Genomic DNA, 18,130 nt, shown 5'->3' with positions numbered 1-18,130 from the left:
TCCCACCTACAGAGGACCACACTCCTCAGACTCCCATAAGGTCTATTCCAGGTCCTGGAGGAGAATCTGACCCATAGAACCTCAGATTCAGGAGGAGCAGAGCGGTTTTGGCACCTCCAAATCCTCAGGTCATGGTTCTCAACTGGAAAAAGGTGGCTTCTCCAGGTGGGTGGGGGGTCCTTGTCCTCTCCGGGTGGATAAGATAAGATATTCCTTTATTGTCCCACATGGGGAAATTTCATTGTTGCAACGCAGGAAGATCCAGAAGAACAGATCATTTATAGGAAGTTTAAAAACACTTTCAATAGAAGATCTCCTACAAACAAAAACTCCCATAGACAAATAATTAAATAAATACATAAATACCATTGCATGTGATCACGACAGTAATCACATGCAATCTATGTAAGCACATAGATTGCACATGAATTTCACAGTAATTGCACATATGACAGAATTGCACATCAGTATTAGGTTAGGTCAGTATTGCGAGTGTTCAGTACTAACAGTTTTTGTTATAAAGTCTGACAGCAGCAGGAAGGAAAGACCTACGGAACCTTTCCTTCACACATCGAGGGTGGATCAGTCTCTCACTGAAGCTGCTCTCCAGAGCGGACAGAGTGTCCTGCAGGGGGCGACACTCATGGTCCAGCATAGATCCAGGTGGGTGGGGGGTCCTTGTCCTCTCCAGGTGGGTGGGGGGCCCTTGTCCTCTCCAGGTGGGTGGGGGGTCCTTGTCCTCTCCAGGTGGGTGGGGGGCCCTTGTCCTGGAGGAGTTCAAGTATCTCGGGGTCTTGATGGAGCGTGTGATTGACAGTTGGACTGAGTCCAAAGACAAAGCTCTGGATTTATCGGTCACTTCACGTTCTGACCTCACCTATGGTCAGGAGCTTTGATGACCCAAAGAACAAGATCGAGGATACAAGCGGTCGAAATGAGTTTCCTCCGCCGGGGGCTGGACGCTCCCTTAGAGATAGGGGGAGGAGTCACACTGGAGGAGCTCGGAGTAGAGCCGCTGCTCCTCCTGGGTGCCTCCCTGGGGAGGAGTTTGGGGCATGTCCCACCGGGAAGAGGCCCCAGGGAAGACCCAGGACACACTGGAGAGGGAAGTCTGAAGTCCCTGCTCAGACTGTTGCCCCTGCGACCCAGAGAAGAGGAAGAAGGTCTTTGTTCTCACCTGACTTCTTTTTGTCGCGTCTTTGTCTCGTGGCGGCGGCGGTGGCGTTGCTTTTGCTCTCGCTCACTCGCGGCTTCAGTCGGATCGGCTCCAGAGCTGAAAAACACAAATATGAAATGAAACCGATGTGAACGAGTCACTGTCACGATGTGAACGAGTCACGATGTGAACGAGTCACTGTCACGATGTGAACGAGTCACGATGTGAACGTGTCACGATGTGAACGAGTCACGATGTGAACGAGTCACGATGTGAACGTGTCACGATGTGAACGTGTCACGATGTGAACGAGTCACGATGTGAACGAGTCACGATGTGAACGTGTCACGATGTGAACGTGTCACGATGTGAACGAGTCACGATGTGAACGAGTCACGATGTGAACGTGTCACGATGTGAACGAGTCACGATGTGAACGAGTCACGATGTGAACGTGTCACGATGTGAACGAGTCACGATGTGAACGAGTCACGATGTGAACGAGTCACGATGTGAACGTGTCACGATGTGAACGTGTCACGATGTGAACGAGTCACTGTCACGATGTGAACGAGTCACGATGTGAACGTGTCACGATGTGAACGAGTCACTGTCACGATGTGAACGTGTCACGATGTGAACGAGTCACGATGTGAACGAGTCACGATGTGAACGAGTCACGATGTGAACGTGTCACGATGTGAACGAGTCACGATGTGAACGTGTCACGATGTGAACGAGTCACGATGTGAACGTGTCACGATGTGAACGTGTCACGATGTGAACGTGTCACGATGTGAACGAGTCACGATGTGAACGAGTCACGATGTGAACGAGTCACGATGTGAACGTGTCACGATGTGAACGTGTCACGATGTGAACGTGTCACGATGTGAACGAGTCACGATGTGAACGTGTCACGATGTGAACGAGTCACTGTCACGATGTGAACGTGTCACGATGTGAACGAGTCACTGTCACGATGTGAACGTGTCACGATGTGAACGTGTCACGATGTGAACGTGTCACGATGTGAACGAGTCACGATGTGAACGTGTCACGATGTGAACGAGTCACGATGTGAACGTGTCACGATGTGAACGAGTCACGATGTGAACGAGTCACGATGTGAACGAGTCACGATGTGAACGAGTCACGATGTGAACGTGTCACGATGTGAACGAGTCACGATGTGAACGAGTCACGATGTGAACGAGTCACGATGTGAACGTGTCACGATGTGAACGTGTCACGATGTGAACGAGTCACGATGTGAACGAGTCACGATGTGAACGAGTCACGATGTGAACGAGTCACGATGTGAACGTGTCACGATGTGAACGAGTCACGATGTGAACGAGTCACGATGTGAACGAGTCACGATGTGAACGTGTCACGATGTGAACGTGTCACGATGTGAACGAGTCACTGTCACGATGTGAACGAGTCACGATGTGAACGTGTCACGATGTGAACGAGTCACTGTCACGATGTGAACGAGTCACGATGTGAACGAGTCACGATGTGAACGAGTCACGATGTGAACGAGTCACGATGTGAACGTGTCACGATGTGAACACGTACGTTTCCTGGCGACGGCTCTGGATTTCTTTTTCACTGAAAAGGAATTCAAATAAAAGTCATATTTCAGAATAAAGACACTTATTAAAAGTCATATTTCAGAATAAAGACACTTATTAAAAGTCATATTTCAGAATAAAGACACTTATTAAAAGTCATATTTCAGAATAAAGACACTTATTAAAAGTCATATTTCAGAATAAAGACACTTATTAAAAGTCATATTTCAGAATAAAGACACTTATTAAAAGTCATATTTCAGAATAAAGACACTTATTAAAAGTCATATTTCAGAATAAAGACACTTATTAAAAGTCATATTTCAGAATAAAGACACTTATTAAAAGTCATATTTCAGAATAAAGACACTTATTAAAAGTCATATTTCAGAATAAAGACACTTATTAAAAGTCATATTTCAGAATAAAGACACTTATTAAAAGTCATATTTCAGAATAAAGACACTTATTAAAAGTCATATTTCAGAATAAAGACACTTATTAAAAGTCATATTTCAGAATAAAGACACTTTTTCATAAATGATTTTAATTTGGACAAAAACCTTTCTTTGCTGCAGAACTTTTCTTTTTCTTCTGTTTTTCAGCTGCAGAATCTTTCAAAATAAAAGCAACAAATGTTTTAGACAGATTTATTTTAGATTTATTTTTTTAATTTGAGGATAAATAAAGGAAATACGGTGAATTCTGGAGGAATAAGTGGATGAACCACTCAGAGTCAGACCTTTGTGTTTGGGAGACTCCTCCTCTTGCTCCGCCTCTTCATCTTTTTCTGTAAACAATAAACAAAATTATTTTATTGTACAAATGTATTAGATGCATATTATTAGAAAAAAGATTTAAGCGTTTTGATCAGGACAATGTTTTAGTATTAGATCTGAGGACTCAGAGACTCGTCCATGAGGTCCCTGAGCTTGCTGGCTCCTCAGTGGCTCCTCAGTGGCTCCTCAGTGGCTCCTCAGTGGCTCCTCAGTGGCTCCTCAGTGGCTCCTCAGTGGCTCCTCAGTGGCTCCTCAGTGGCTCCTCGGTGGCTCCTCGGTGGCTCCTCGGTGGCTCCTCAGTGGCTCCAGGGGTGGATGAGATCCTGAGGACCTAAAGTCTCTGGATGTTGTAGGACTGTCTCTGACACGTCTCTAGAACAGGGCGTGGCGGTCGGGGACAGTGTCTCTGGCAGACCGGGGTGGTGGTCCCTCTGTTCAAGAAGGGGGAGCAGAGGGTGTGTCCCACCTACAGAGGACCACACTCCTCAGACTCCCATAAGGTCTATTCCAGGTCCTGGAGGAGAATCTGACCCATAGAACCTCAGATTCAGGAGGAGCAGGTTTAGGTCCTGGTGGTGCAACACTGGACCAGCTCTAGACTCTCCACCAGGGGGCGCCAGGGCTCATGGGAGTTTGCACAGTCACATGTGCTTTGTGGATCTGGAGAAGGTTTTGGACCGTGTCCCTCGGGGTGTCCTTTGGGGGGTGCAGGGAGTACGGGGTCCGGGGCCCTTTGCTCAGGGCTGTCCCTGTCTGACAGGAGCAGGAGCTGTGGTCACTGCAGTAAGTCAGACCTGTTCCCAGTGAGGGACTCCTCAGGGCTGCGCTTTGTCACCGGTTCTGTTCATAGTTTTTATGGACAGAATTTATAGGTGTAGTCAGAGGGTGTGGTCAGGGGTCAGAGGGTGTGGTCAGGGGTCAGAGGATGTGGTCAGGGGTCGGAGGGTGTGGTCAGGGGTCAGAGGGTGTGGTCAGGGGTCGGAGGATGTGGTCAGGGGTCGGAGGGTGTGGTCAGGGGTCAGAGGGTGTGGTCAAGGGTCAGAGGGTGTGGTCACGGGTCAGAGGGTATGGTCAGGGGGTGTGGTCAGGGGTCAGGGGGTGTGGTCAGGGGTCAGAGGGTGTGGTCAGGGGTCAGAGGGTGTGGTCAGGGGTCAGAGGGTGTGGTCAGGGGTCGGAGGGCGTCCGGTTTGGGGACCACAGGATCTCATCTCTGCTGTTTGCAGACGATGTTGTCCTGAGGCTCCATCAAACCTGGACCTGCAGCTGCACTGGGACGAGAGGGAAGCGTCTGGGATGAGAACCAGCTCCAAATCCGAGGTCATGGTTCTCAACCGGAAAAAGGTGTCTTGTCCTCTCCAGGTGGGTGGGGGGTCCTTGTCCTCTCCAGGTGGGTGGGGGGTCCTTGTCCTCTCCAGGTGGGTGGGGGGTCCTTGTCCTCTCCAGGTGGGTGGGGGGTCCTTGTCCTCTCCAGGTGGGTGGGGGGTCCTTGTCCTCTCCAGGTGGGTGGGGGTCCTTGTCCTCTCCAGGTGGGTGGGGGGTCCTTGTCCCAAGTGGAGGAGTTCAAGTATCTCGGGGTCTTGATGGAGCGTGTGATTGACAGTTGGACTGAGTCCAAAGACAAAGCTCTGGATTTATCGGTCACTTCACGTTCTGACCTCACCTATGGTCAGGAGCTTTGATGACCTAAAGGACAAGATCGAGGATACAAGCGGTCAAAATGAGTTTCCTCCGCCGGGGGCTGGACGCTCCCTTAGAGATAGGGGGAGGAGCTCGGCCACACGGGAGGAGCTCGGAGTAGAGCTGCCGCTCCTTCTGGGCACCTCCCTGGGGAGGTGTTTCGGGCATGTCCCACCGGGAAGAGGCCCCAGGGAAGACCCAGGCCACGGTGGAGGGACTACGTCCCTCGGCTGGCCTGGGAACGCCTCGGGATCCCCCTAACCCCTGATCCTGGCCCTGACACTGACCCTGACCCTGACAGTGACCCTGACCCTGACCCTGACCCTGACCCTGACACTGACCCTGACCCTGACCCTGACACTGACCCTGACAGTGACCCTGACACTGACCCTGACCCTGACACTGACCCTGACCCTGACACTGACCTTGACCCTGACCCTGACAGTGACCCTGACCCTGACACTGACCCTGACACTGACATTATGAGGAAACTGCAGCTGTGATTTTGGGGCCTTCATGTCCCAGAGACATGACGTGAGCCTGTCCCAGAGACATGACGTGAGCCTGTCCCAGAGACATGACGTGAGCCTGTCCCAGTGAAGACGAAGGTGACACATTCCACTCCTTTGAAGAAGTGAGATGAAGACTGAACGAGAAACGATGGTTTGAAAGAATTAATGAGGCCATTTTGATCCCGGTTTAAACAGAAATGGAGGTTCAAAGTTCAGTTTTTCGTCGTGTGTTGTAGAGTTTGGAAGCGAGCGAGCACAGGAACAGTTTTGCCTCATTTCTTTGACTTCTCTGCATGTGAGGGGCGTGGCTAAAGCTAGTGTGTGTGAGGGGCGTGGCTAAAGCTAGTGTGTGAGGGGCGTGGCTAAAGCTAGTGTGTGAGGGGCGTGGCTAAAGCTAGTGTGTGTGAGGGGCGTGGCTAAAGCTAGTGTGTGAGGGGCGTGGCTAAAGCTAGTGTGTGTGAGGGGCGTGGCTTAAGCTAGTGTGTGTGAGGGGCGTGGCTGAAGCTAGTGTGTGTGAGGGGCGTGGCTAAAGCTAGTGTGTGTGTGGGGCGTGGCTAAAGCTAGTGTGTGTGAGGGGCGTGGCTAAAGCTAGTGTGTGAGGGACGTGGCTTAAGCTAGTGTGTGTGAGGGGCGTGGCTAAAGCTAGTGTGTGTGAGGGGCGTGGCTAAAGCTAGTGTGTGTGTGGGGCGTGGCTAAAGCTAGTGTGTGTGAGGGGCGTGGCTAAAGCTAGTGTGTGAGGGACGTGGCTTAAGCTAGTGTGTGTGAGGGGCGTGGCTAAAGCTAGTGTGTGTGAGGGGCGTGGCTTAAGCTAGTGTGTGTGAGGGGCGTGGCTAAAGCTAGTGTGTGTGAGGGGCGTGGCTAAAGCTAGTGTGTGTGTGGGGCGTGGCTAAAGCTAGTGTGTGTGAGGGGCGTGGCTAAAGCTAGTGTGTGTGTGGGGCGTGGCTAAAGCTAGTGTGTGTGAGGGGCGTGGCTAAAGCTAGTGTGTGTGAGGGGCGTGGCTAAAGCTAGTGTGTGTGAGGGGCGTGGCTAAAGCTAGTGTGTGTGAGGGGCGTGGCTAAAGCTAGTGTGTGAGGGGCGTGGCTAAAGCTAGTGTGTGTGAGGGGCGTGGCTTAAGCTAGTGTGTGTGAGGGGCGTGGCTAAAGCTAGTGTGTGTGAGGGGCGTGGCTAAAGCTAGTGTGTGTGTGGGGCGTGGCTAAAGCTAGTGTGTGTGAGGGGCGTGGCTAAAGCTAGTGTGTGTGAGGGGCGTGGCTAAAGCTAGTGTGTGTGAGGGACGTGGCTTAAGCTAGTGTGTGTGAGGGGCGTGGCTAAAGCTAGTGTGTGTGAGGGGCGTGGCTTAAGCTAGTGTGTGTGAGGAGCGTGGCTAAAGCTAGTGTGTGTGAGGGGCGTGGCTAAAGCTAGCGTGTGTGAGGGGCGTGGCTAAAGCTAGTGTGTGAGGGGCGTGGCTAAAGCTAGTGTGTGTGAGGGGCGTAGCTAAAGCTAGTGTGTGTGAGGGGCGTGGCTAAAGCTAGTGTGTGTGTGGGGCGTGGCTAAAGCTAGTGTGTGTGAGGGGCGTGGCTAAAGCTAGTGTGTGTGTGGGGCGTGGCTAAAGCTAGTGTGTGTGAGGGGCGTGGCTAAAGCTAGTGTGTGTGAGGGGCGTGGCTAAAGCTAGTGTGTGTGAGGGGCGTGGCTAAAGCTAGTGTGTGTGTGGGGCGTGGCTAAAGCTAGTGTGTGTGAGGGGCGTGGCTAAAGCTAGTGTGTGTGAGGGGCGTGGCTAAAGCTAGTTTGTGTGAGGGGCGTGGCTAAAGCTAGTGTGTGTGAGGGGCGTGGCTAAAGCTAGTGTGTGTGAGGGGCGTGGCTAAAGCTAGTTTGTGTGAGGAGCGTGGCTAAAGCTAGTGTGTGTGAGGGGCGTGGCTAAAGCTAGTGTGTGTGTGGGGCGTGGCTAAAGCTAGTGTGTGTGAGGGGCGTGGCTAAAGCTAGTGTGTGTGAGGGGCGTGGCTTAAGCTAGTGTGTGTGAGGGGCGTGGCTAAAGCTAGTGTGTGTGAGCGGCGTGGCTAAAGCTAGTGTGTGAGGGGCGTGGCTAAAGCTAGTGTGTGTGAGGGGCGTGGCTAAAGCTAGTGTGTGTGAGGGGCGTGGCTAAAGCTAGTGTGTGTGAGGGGCGTGGCTTAAGCTAGTGTGTGTGAGGGGCGTGGCTAAAGCTAGTGTGTGTGTGGGGCGTGGCTAAAGCTAGTGTGTGTGAGGGGCGTGGCTAAAGCTAGTGTGTGTGAGGGGCGTGGCTTTATGAGTTGGAAATATCAGATTGTGGCTCTTGACAAAGCGAGTGCCATAAACAGGAAACAGCTGTTGCTAACGCGCTTTGCTAGCTTTGTGTTGCTAACGCGCTACGCTAGCTTTGTGTTGCTAAGGCTCCACATAGTCGTTAGCATCAATGGAAACACGGTCCAACTCACCCTGGACCAGAGGTGGTTCCTCAGTCGGTGCTTCTCCAGCAGGAGGCGCTGTCAGAGGAGCTGTGTCTCCAGCAGGAGGCGCTGTCAGAGGAGCTGTGTCTCCAGCAGGAGGCGCTGTCAGAGGAGCTGTGTCTCCAGCAGGAGGCGCTGTCAGAGGAGCTGTGTCTCCAGCAGGAGGCGCTGTCAGAGGAGCTGTGTCTCCAGCAGGAGGCGCTGTCAGAGGAGCTGTGTCTCCAGCAGGAGGCGCTGTCAGAGGAGCTGTGTCTCCAGCAGGAGGCGCTGTCAGAGGAGCTGTGTCTCCAGCAGGAGGCGCTGTCAGAGGAGCTGTGTCTCCAGCAGGAGGCGCTGCGTGGGGCGGGGCGTAGGGCTGGTACTGGTACACATGGGGAGGATACGAGGGGAAAGGGTGAGCGGTGAGGACCGGAGCCAAGGGAGCTGAGGGAGAGAGAAGGCAGGTCTGAACCAGGTCTGAACCAGGTCTGAACCAGGTCTGAACCAGGTCTGAACCAGGTCTGAACCAGGTCTAAACCAGGTCTATACCAGGTCTAAACCAGGTCTAAACCAGGTCTGAACCAGGTCTAAACCAGGTCTAAACCAGGACTAAACCAGGACTAAACCAGTTCTAAACCAGGTCTGAACCAGGTCTAAACCAGGTCTGAACCAGGTCTGAACCAGGTCTGAACCAGGTCTAAACCAGGTCTGAACCAGGTCTGAACCAGGTCTGAACCAGGTCTGAACCAGGACTAAACCAGGTCTATACCAGGTCTAAACCAGGTCTAAACCAGGTCTGAACCAGGTCTAAACCAGGTCTATACCAGGTCTAAACCAGGACTAAACCAGGTCTGAACCAGGTCTGAACCAGGTCTGAACCAGGTCTAAACCAGGTCTGAACCAGGTCTGAACCAGGTCTAAACCAGGTCTAAACCAGGTCTGAACCAGGTCTAAACCAGGTCTATACCAGGTCTAAACCAGGACTAAACCAGGTCTGAACCAGGTCTGAACCAGGTCTGAACCAGGTCTAAACCAGGTCTAAACCAGGTCTAAACCAGGTCTAAACCAGGTCTAAACCAGGTCTAAACCAGGTCTAAACCAGGTCTGAACCAGGTCTGAGCCAGGTCTGAACCAGGTCTGAACCAGGACTAAACCAGGTCTAAACCAGGTCTAAACCAGGTCTAAACCAGGTCCAAACCAGGTTTAAACCAGGTCTAAACCAGGTCTGAACCAGGACTAAACCAGGACTAAGCCAGGTCTAAACCAGGTCTGAACCAGGTCTGAACCAGGTCTGAACCAGGTCTAAACCAGGTCTAAACCAGGTTTAAACCAGGTCTAAACCAGGTCTGAACCAGGTCTGAACCAGGTCTGAACCAGGTCTAAACCAGGTCTGAACCAGGTCTGAACCAGGTCTGAACCAGGTCCAAACCAGGTTTAAACCAGGTCTAAACCAGGTCTGAACCAGGACTAAACCAGGACTAAGCCAGGTCTAAACCAGGTCTGAACCAGGTCTGAACCAGGTCTGAACCAGGTCTATACCAGGTCTAAACCAGGTCTAAACCAGGTCTGAACCAGGTCTAAACCAGGTCTAAACCAGGACTAAACCAGGACTAAACCAGTTCTAAACCAGGTCTGAACCAGGTCTAAACCAGGTCTGAACCAGGTCTGAACCAGGTCTGAACCAGGTCTAAACCAGGTCTGAACCAGGTCTGAACCAGGTCTGAACCAGGTCTGAACCAGGACTAAACCAGGTCTATACCAGGTCTAAACCAGGTCTAAACCAGGTCTGAACCAGGTCTAAACCAGGTCTATACCAGGTCTAAACCAGGACTAAACCAGGTCTGAACCAGGTCTGAACCAGGTCTGAACCAGGTCTAAACCAGGTCTATACCAGGTCTAAACCAGGTCTGCACCAGGTCTGAACCAGGTCTGAACCAGGTCTAAACCAGGACTAAACCAGGACTAAACCAGTTCTAAACCAGGTCTGAACCAGGTCTAAACCAGGTCTGAACCAGGTCTGAACCAGGTCTAAACCAGGTCTAAACCAGGTCTGAACCAGGTCTAAACCAGGTCTATACCAGGTCTAAACCAGGACTAAACCAGGTCTGAACCAGGTCTGAACCAGGTCTGAACCAGGTCTAAACCAGGTCTAAACCAGGTCTAAACCAGGTCTAAACCAGGTCTAAACCAGGTCTAAACCAGGTCTGAACCAGGTCTGAACCAGGTCTGAACCAGGTCTGAACCAGGACTAAACCAGGTCTAAACCAGGTCTAAACCAGGTCTAAACCAGGTCCAAACCAGGTTTAAACCAGGTCTAAACCAGGTCTGAACCAGGACTAAACCAGGACTAAGCCAGGTCTAAACCAGGTCTGAACCAGGTCTGAACCAGGTCTGAACCAGGTCTAAACCAGGTCTAAACCAGGTTTAAACCAGGTCTGAACCAGGACTGAACCAGGTCTAAACCAGGTCTAAACCAGGTCTAAACCAGGTCTAAACCAGGTCTGAACCAGGACTGAACCAGGTCTAAACCAGGTCTGAACCAGGTCTGAACCAGGTCTGAACCAGGTCTGAACCAGGACTAAACCAGGTCTAAACCAGGTCTAAACCAGGTCCAAACCAGGTTTAAACCAGGTCTAAACCAGGTCTGAACCAGGACTAAACCAGGTCTAAACCAGGTTTAAACCAGGTTTAAACCAGGTCTGAACCAGGTCTGAAACAGGTCTGAACCAGGTCTGAACCAGGACTAAACCAGGTCTAAACCAGGTCTAAACCAGGTCTAAACCAGGTCTGAACCAGGTCTAAACCAGGACTAAACCAGGTCTGAACCAGGTCTGAACCAGGTCTAAACCAGGTCTGAACCAGGTCTGAACCAGGTCTGAACCAGGACTAAACCAGGTCTAAACCAGGTCTAAACCAGGTCTGAACCAGGTCTGAACCAGGTCTGAACCAGGTCTAAACCAGGTCCAAACCAGGTTTAAACCAGGTCTAAACCAGGTCTGAACCAGGACTAAACCAGGACTAAACCAGGTCTGAACCAGGTCTAAACCAGGTCTAAACCAGGTCTAAACCAGGTTTAAACCAGGTCTAAACCAGGTCTGAACCAGGACTAAACCAGGACTAAACCAGGTTTAAACCAGGTCTGAACCAGGTCTGAACCAGGTCTGAACCAGGTCTGAACCAGGACTGAACCAGGTCTAAACCAGGTCTAAACCAGGTCTAAACCAGGTCTAAACCAGGTCTGAACCAGGTCTGAACCAGGACTGAACCAGGTCTATACCAGGTCTAAACCAGGTCTGAACCAGGTCTGAACCAGGACTAAACCAGGTCTAAACCAGGTCTAAACCAGGTCTAAACCAGGTCTAAACCAGGTCTAAACCAGGTCTGAACCAGGTCTGAACCAGGTCTGAACCAGGTCTGAACCAGGACTGAACCAGGTCTATACCAGGTCTAAACCAGGTCTGAACCAGGTCTGAACCAGGTCTAAACCAGGTCTATACCAGGTCTGAACCAGGACTAAACCAGGTCTGAACCAGGACTGAACCAGGTCTAAACCAGGTCTGAACCAGGTCTGAACCAGGTCTAAACCAGGTCTAAACCAGGTCCAAACCAGGTCTGAACCAGGTCTGAACCAGGACTAAACCAGGTCTAAACCAGGTCTAAACCAGGTCTAAACCAGGTCTGAACCAGGTCTGAACCAGGACTAAACCAGGTCTAAACCAGGTCCAAACCAGGTTTAAACCAGGTCTGAACCAGGACTGAACCAGGTCTAAACCAGGTCTAAACCAGGTCTAAACCAGGTCTGAACCAGGTCTGAACCAGGACTAAACCAGGTCTAAACCAGGTCCAAACCAGGTTTAAACCAGGTCTGAACCAGGACTGAACCAGGTCTAAACCAGGTCTGAACCAGGTCTGAACCAGGACTAAACCAGGTCTAAACCAGGTCTAAACCAGGTCTAAACCAGGTCTAAACCAGGTCTAAACCAGGTCTGAACCAGGTCTGAACCAGGTCTGAACCAGGTCTGAACCAGGACTGAACCAGGTCTATACCAGGTCTAAACCAGGTCTGAACCAGGTCTGAACCAGGTCTAAACCAGGTCTATACCAGGTCTGAACCAGGTCTGAACCAGGACTGAACCAGGTCTAAACCAGGTCTGAACCAGGTCTGAACCAGGTCTAAACCAGGTCTAAACCAGGTCCAAACCAGGTTTAAACCAGGTCTGAACCAGGTCTAAACCAGGTCTAAACCAGGTCTGAACCAGGTCTAAACCAGGTCTGAACCAGGACTAAACCAGGTCTAAAACAGGTTTAAACCAGGTTTAAACCAGGTCTGAACCAGGTCTGAACCAGGTCTGAACCAGGTCTGAACCAGGACTGAACCAGGTCTAAACCAGGTCTAAACCAGGTCTAAACCAGGTCTAAACCAGGTCTAAACCAGGTCTGAACCAGGTCTGAACCAGGACTAAACCAGGTCTAAACCAGGTCTAAACCAGGTCTAAACCAGGTCTAAACCAGGTCTAAACCAGGTCTGAACCAGGTCTGAACCAGGTCTGAACCAGGTCTGAACCAGGACTGAACCAGGTCTATACCAGGTCTAAACCAGGTCTGAACCAGGACTAAACCAGGTCTAAACCAGGTCTGAACCAGGACTGAACCAGGTCTAAACCAGGTCTGAACCAGGTCTGAACCAGGTCTAAACCAGGTCTAAACCAGGTCCAAACCAGGTTTAAACCAGGTCTGAACCAGGTCTAAACCAGGTCTAAACCAGGTCCGAACCAGGTCTAAACCAGGTCTAAACCAGGTCTAAACCAGGTCCAAACCAGGTTTAAACCAGGTCTGAACCAGGTCTAAACCAGGTCTAAACCAGGTCTGAACCGGGTCTAAACCAGGTCTGAACCAGGTCTAAACCAGGTCTGAACCAGGTCTAAACCAGGTCTAAACCAGGTCTAAACCAGGTCTAAACCAGGTCTAAACCAGGACTAAACCAGGACTAAACCAGGACTAAACCAGGTCTAAACCAGGTCTGAACCAGGTCTGAACCAGGTCTAAACCAGGTCTAAACCAGGTCTAAACCAGGTCTAAACCAGGTCTAAACCAGGTCTAAACCAGGACTAAACCAGGTCTAAACCAGGTCTAAACCAGGTCTGAACCAGGTCTGAACCAGGTCTGAACCAGGACTAAACCAGGTCTAAACCAGGTCTAAACCAAGTCTAAACCAGGTCTGAACCAGGTCTGAACCAGGACTAAACCAGGACTAAACCAGGTCTAAACCAGGTCTAAACCAGGTCTAAACCAGGTCTAAACCAGGTCTAAACCAGGACTAAACCAGGTCTGAACCAGGACTAAACCAGGTCTAAACCAGGTCTGAACCAGGTCTAAACCAGGACTAAACCAGGTCTAAACCAGGTCTAAACCAGGTCTAAACCAGGTCTAAACCAGGTCCAAACCAGGTTTAAACCAGGTCTAAACCAGGTCTGAACCAGGACTAAACCAGGACTAAACCAGGTCTAAACCAGGTCTGAACCAGGTCTGAACCAGGTCTAAACCAGGTCTAAACCAGGTCTAAACCAGGTCTAAACCAGGTCTAAACCAGGTCTAAACCAGGACTAAACCAGGTCTGAACCAGGACTAAACCAGGTCTAAACCAGGTCTGAACCAGGTCTAAACCAGGACTAAACCAGGTCTAAACCAGGTCTAAACCAGGTCTAAACCAGGTCTAAACCAGGTCTAAACCAGGTCCAAACCAGGTTTAAACCAGGTCTAAACCAGGTCTGAACCAGGACTAAACCAGGTCTAAACCAGGTCCAAACCAGGTTTAAACCAGGTCTGAACCAGGTCTGAACCAGGACTGAACCAGGTCTAAACCAGGTCTAAACCAGGTCTAAACCAGGTCTAAACCAGGACTAAACCAGGTCTGAACCAGGTCTGAACCAGGTCTAAACCAGGTCTGAACCAGGTCTGAACCAGGACTAAACCAGGTCTAAACCAGGTCTGAACCAGGTCTGAACCAGGACTAAACCAGGACTAAACCAGGTCTAAACCAGGTCTAAACCAGGTCTAAACCAGGTCTAAACCAGGTCTAAACCAGGACTAAACCAGGTCTGAACCAGGACTAAACCAGGTCTAAACCAGGTCTGAACCAGGTCTAAACCAGGACTAAACCAGGTCTAAACCAGGTCTAAACCAGGACTAAACCAGGACTAAACCAGGACTAAACCAGGTCTAAACCAGGTCTAAACCAGGTCCAAACCAGGTTTAAACCAGGTCTAAACCAGGTCTGAACCAGGACTAAACCAGGACTAAACCAGGTCTAAACCAGGTCTAAACCAGGTTTAAACCAGGTCTGAACCAGGTCTGAACCAGGTCTAAACCAGGTCTAAACCAGGACTAAACCAGGACTAAACCAGGTCTAAACCAGGACTAAACCAGGTCTGAACCAGGTCTAAACCAGGACTAAACCAGGTCTAAACCAGGTCTAAACCAGGTCTAAGCCAGGACTAAAACAGGTCTAAACCAGGACTAAACCAGGTCTGAACCAGGTTTAAACCAGGTCTAAACCAGGTCTAAACCAGGTCTGAACCAGGTCTAAACCAGGTCTAAACCAGGACTAAACCAGGTCTAAACCAGGTCTAAACCAGGACTAAACCAGGACTAAACCAGGACTAAACCAGGTCTAAACCAGGTCTAAACCAGGACTAAACCAGGTCTAAACCAGGACTAAACCAGGTCTAAACCAGGACTAAACCAGGTCTAAACCAGGACTAAACCAGGTCTGAACCAGGTTCAAACCAGGACTAAACCAGGTCTAAACCAGGTTTAAACCAGGACTAAACCAGGTCTAAACCAGGTCTAAACCAGGACTAAACCAGGTCTAAACCAGGACTAAACCAGGACTAAACCAGGACTAAACCAGGTCTAAACCAGGACTAAACCAGGTCTAAACCAGGTCTAAACCAGGACTAAACCAGGACTAAACCAGGTCTGAACCAGGTCTAAACCAGGTCTAAACCAGGTCTAAACCAGGTCTAAACCAGGTCTGAACCAGGTCTGAACCAGGACTAAACCAGGTCTAAACCAGGTCTAAACCAGGTCTAAACCAGGTCTAAACCAGGTCTGAACCAGGTCTAAGCCAGGTCTAAACCAGGACTAAACCAGGTCTAAACCAGGACTAAACCAGGTCTGAACCAGGACTAAACCAGGTCTAAACCAGGTCTGAACCAGGTCTAAACCAGGACTAAACCAGGACTAAACCAGGACTAAACCAGGTCTAAACCAGGTCTAAACCAGGACTAAACCAGGACTAAACCAGGTCTAAACCAGGTCTAAACCAGGACTAAACCAGGACTAAACCAGGACTAAACCAGGTCTGAACCAGGTCTGAACCAGGTCTGAACCAGGTCTAAACCAGGTCTGAACCAGGACTGAACCAGGTCTAAACCAGGTCCAAACCAGGTTTAAACCAGGTCTAAACCAGGTCTGAACCAGGACTAAACCAGGACTAAGCCAGGTCTAAACCAGGTCTGAACCAGGTCTGAACCAGGTCTGAACCAGGTCTAAACCAGGTCTAAACCAGGTTTAAACCAGGTCTGAACCAGGACTGAACCAGGTCTAAACCAGGTCTAAACCAGGTCTAAACCAGGTCTAAACCAGGTCTGAACCAGGTCTAAACCAGGTCTGAACCAGGTCTGAACCAGGACTAAACCAGGTCTAAACCAGGTCTAAACCAGGTCTGAACCAGGTCTGAACCAGGTCTGAACCAGGTCTAAACCAGGTCTGAACCAGGTCTGAACCAGGTCTGAACCAGGTCTGAACCAGGACTAAACCAGGTCTAAACCAGGTCTAAACCAGGTCTAAACCAGGTCTGAACCAGGACTGAACCAGGTCTAAACCAGGTCTGAACCAGGTCTGAACCAGGTCTGAACCAGGTCTGAACCAGGACTAAACCAGGTCTAAACCAGGTCTAAACCAGGTCCAAACCAGGTTTAAACCAGGTCTAAACCAGGTCTGAACCAGGACTAAACCAGGTCTAAACCAGGTTTAAACCAGGTTTAAACCAGGTCTGAACCAGGTCTGAAACAGGTCTGAACCAGGTCTGAACCAGGACTAAACCAGGTCTAAACCAGGTCTAAACCAGGTCTAAACCAGGTCTGAACCAGGTCTAAACCAGGACTAAACCAGGTCTGAACCAGGTCTGAACCAGGTCTAAACCAGGTCTGAACCAGGTCTGAACCAGGTCTGAACCAGGACTAAACCAGGTCTAAACCAGGTCTAAACCAGGTCTGAACCAGGTCTGAACCAGGTCTGAACCAGGTCTAAACCAGGTCCAAACCAGGTTTAAACCAGGTCTAAACCAGGTCTGAACCAGGACTAAACCAGGACTAAACCAGGTCTGAACCAGGTCTAAACCAGGTCTAAACCAGGTCTAAACCAGGTTTAAACCAGGTCTAAACCAGGTCTGAACCAGGACTAAACCAGGACTAAACCAGGTTTAAACCAGGTCTGAACCAGGTCTGAACCAGGTCTGAACCAGGTCTGAACCAGGACTGAACCAGGTCTAAACCAGGTCTAAACCAGGTCTAAACCAGGTCTAAACCAGGTCTAAACCAGGTCTGAACCAGGTCTGAACCAGGACTAAACCAGGTCTAAACCAGGTCTAAACCAGGTCTAAACCAGGTCTAAACCAGGTCTAAACCAGGTCTGAACCAGGTCTGAACCAGGTCTGAACCAGGTCTGAACCAGGACTGAACCAGGTCTATACCAGGTCTAAACCAGGTCTGAACCAGGTCTGAACCAGGTCTAAACCAGGTCTATACCAGGTCTGAACCAGGACTAAACCAGGTCTGAACCAGGACTGAACCAGGTCTAAACCAGGTCTGAACCAGGTCTGAACCAGGTCTAAACCAGGTCTAAACCAGGTCCAAACCAGGTCTGAACCAGGTCTGAACCAGGACTAAACCAGGTCTAAACCAGGTCTAAACCAGGTCTAAACCAGGTCTGAACCAGGTCTGAACCAGGACTAAACCAGGTCTAAACCAGGTCCAAACCAGGTTTAAACCAGGTCTGAACCAGGACTGAACCAGGTCTAAACCAGGTCTGAACCAGGTCTGAACCAGGACTAAACCAGGTCTAAACCAGGTCTAAACCAGGTCTAAACCAGGTCTAAACCAGGTCTAAACCAGGTCTGAACCAGGTCTGAACCAGGTCTGAACCAGGTCTGAACCAGGACTGAACCAGGTCTATACCAGGTCTAAACCAGGTCTGAACCAGGTCTGAACCAGGTCTAAACCAGGTCTATACCAGGTCTGAACCAGGTCTGAACCAGGACTGAACCAGGTCTAAACCAGGTCTGAACCAGGTCTGAACCAGGTCTAAACCAGGTCTAAACCAGGTCCAAACCAGGTTTAAACCAGGTCTGAACCAGGTCTAAACCAGGTCTAAACCAGGTCTGAACCAGGTCTAAACCAGGTCTGAACCAGGACTAAACCAGGTCTAAAACAGGTTTAAACCAGGTTTAAACCAGGTCTGAACCAGGTCTGAACCAGGTCTGAACCAGGTCTGAACCAGGACTGAACCAGGTCTAAACCAGGTCTAAACCAGGTCTAAACCAGGTCTAAACCAGGTCTAAACCAGGTCTGAACCAGGTCTGAACCAGGACTAAACCAGGTCTAAACCAGGTCTAAACCAGGTCTAAACCAGGTCTAAACCAGGTCTAAACCAGGTCTGAACCAGGTCTGAACCAGGTCTGAACCAGGTCTGAACCAGGACTGAACCAGGTCTATACCAGGTCTAAACCAGGTCTGAACCAGGACTAAACCAGGTCTAAACCAGGTCTGAACCAGGACTGAACCAGGTCTAAACCAGGTCTGAACCAGGTCTGAACCAGGTCTAAACCAGGTCTAAACCAGGTCCAAACCAGGTTTAAACCAGGTCTGAACCAGGTCTAAACCAGGTCTAAACCAGGTCCGAACCAGGTCTAAACCAGGTCTAAACCAGGTCTAAACCAGGTCCAAAC

At 50.4% G+C, this 18,130-nt stretch overlaps 1 protein-coding gene across 1 annotated transcript in view; it reads right to left on the bottom strand.

Moving 5' to 3' along the window:
* LOC140379596 (uncharacterized) overlaps nt 1-18,130 on the bottom strand; it is a 111,452-nt gene that overhangs the window by 6,455 nt on the left and 86,867 nt on the right. The window contains exons 26-30 of the mRNA XM_072464279.1: nt 8,131-8,565; nt 3,479-3,526; nt 3,300-3,350; nt 2,741-2,773; nt 1,178-1,273 (exon numbers count right to left, since the gene is read on the bottom strand). Coding sequence (XP_072320380.1) covers nt 1,178-1,273; nt 2,741-2,773; nt 3,300-3,350; nt 3,479-3,526; nt 8,131-8,565 — 663 coding nt within the window. The remainder of the gene's footprint in view (nt 1-1,177; nt 1,274-2,740; nt 2,774-3,299; nt 3,351-3,478; nt 3,527-8,130; nt 8,566-18,130) is intronic.

Source organism: Eucyclogobius newberryi, unplaced genomic scaffold, assembly GCF_026437365.1.
Source record: "Eucyclogobius newberryi isolate DKJ021-1_F unplaced genomic scaffold, fEucNew1.0.hap1 SCAF_43, whole genome shotgun sequence".
Classification (NCBI taxonomy): Eukaryota; Metazoa; Chordata; class Actinopteri; order Gobiiformes; family Gobiidae; genus Eucyclogobius; species Eucyclogobius newberryi.
This window is presented reverse-complemented; position numbering and strand designations above follow the sequence as displayed.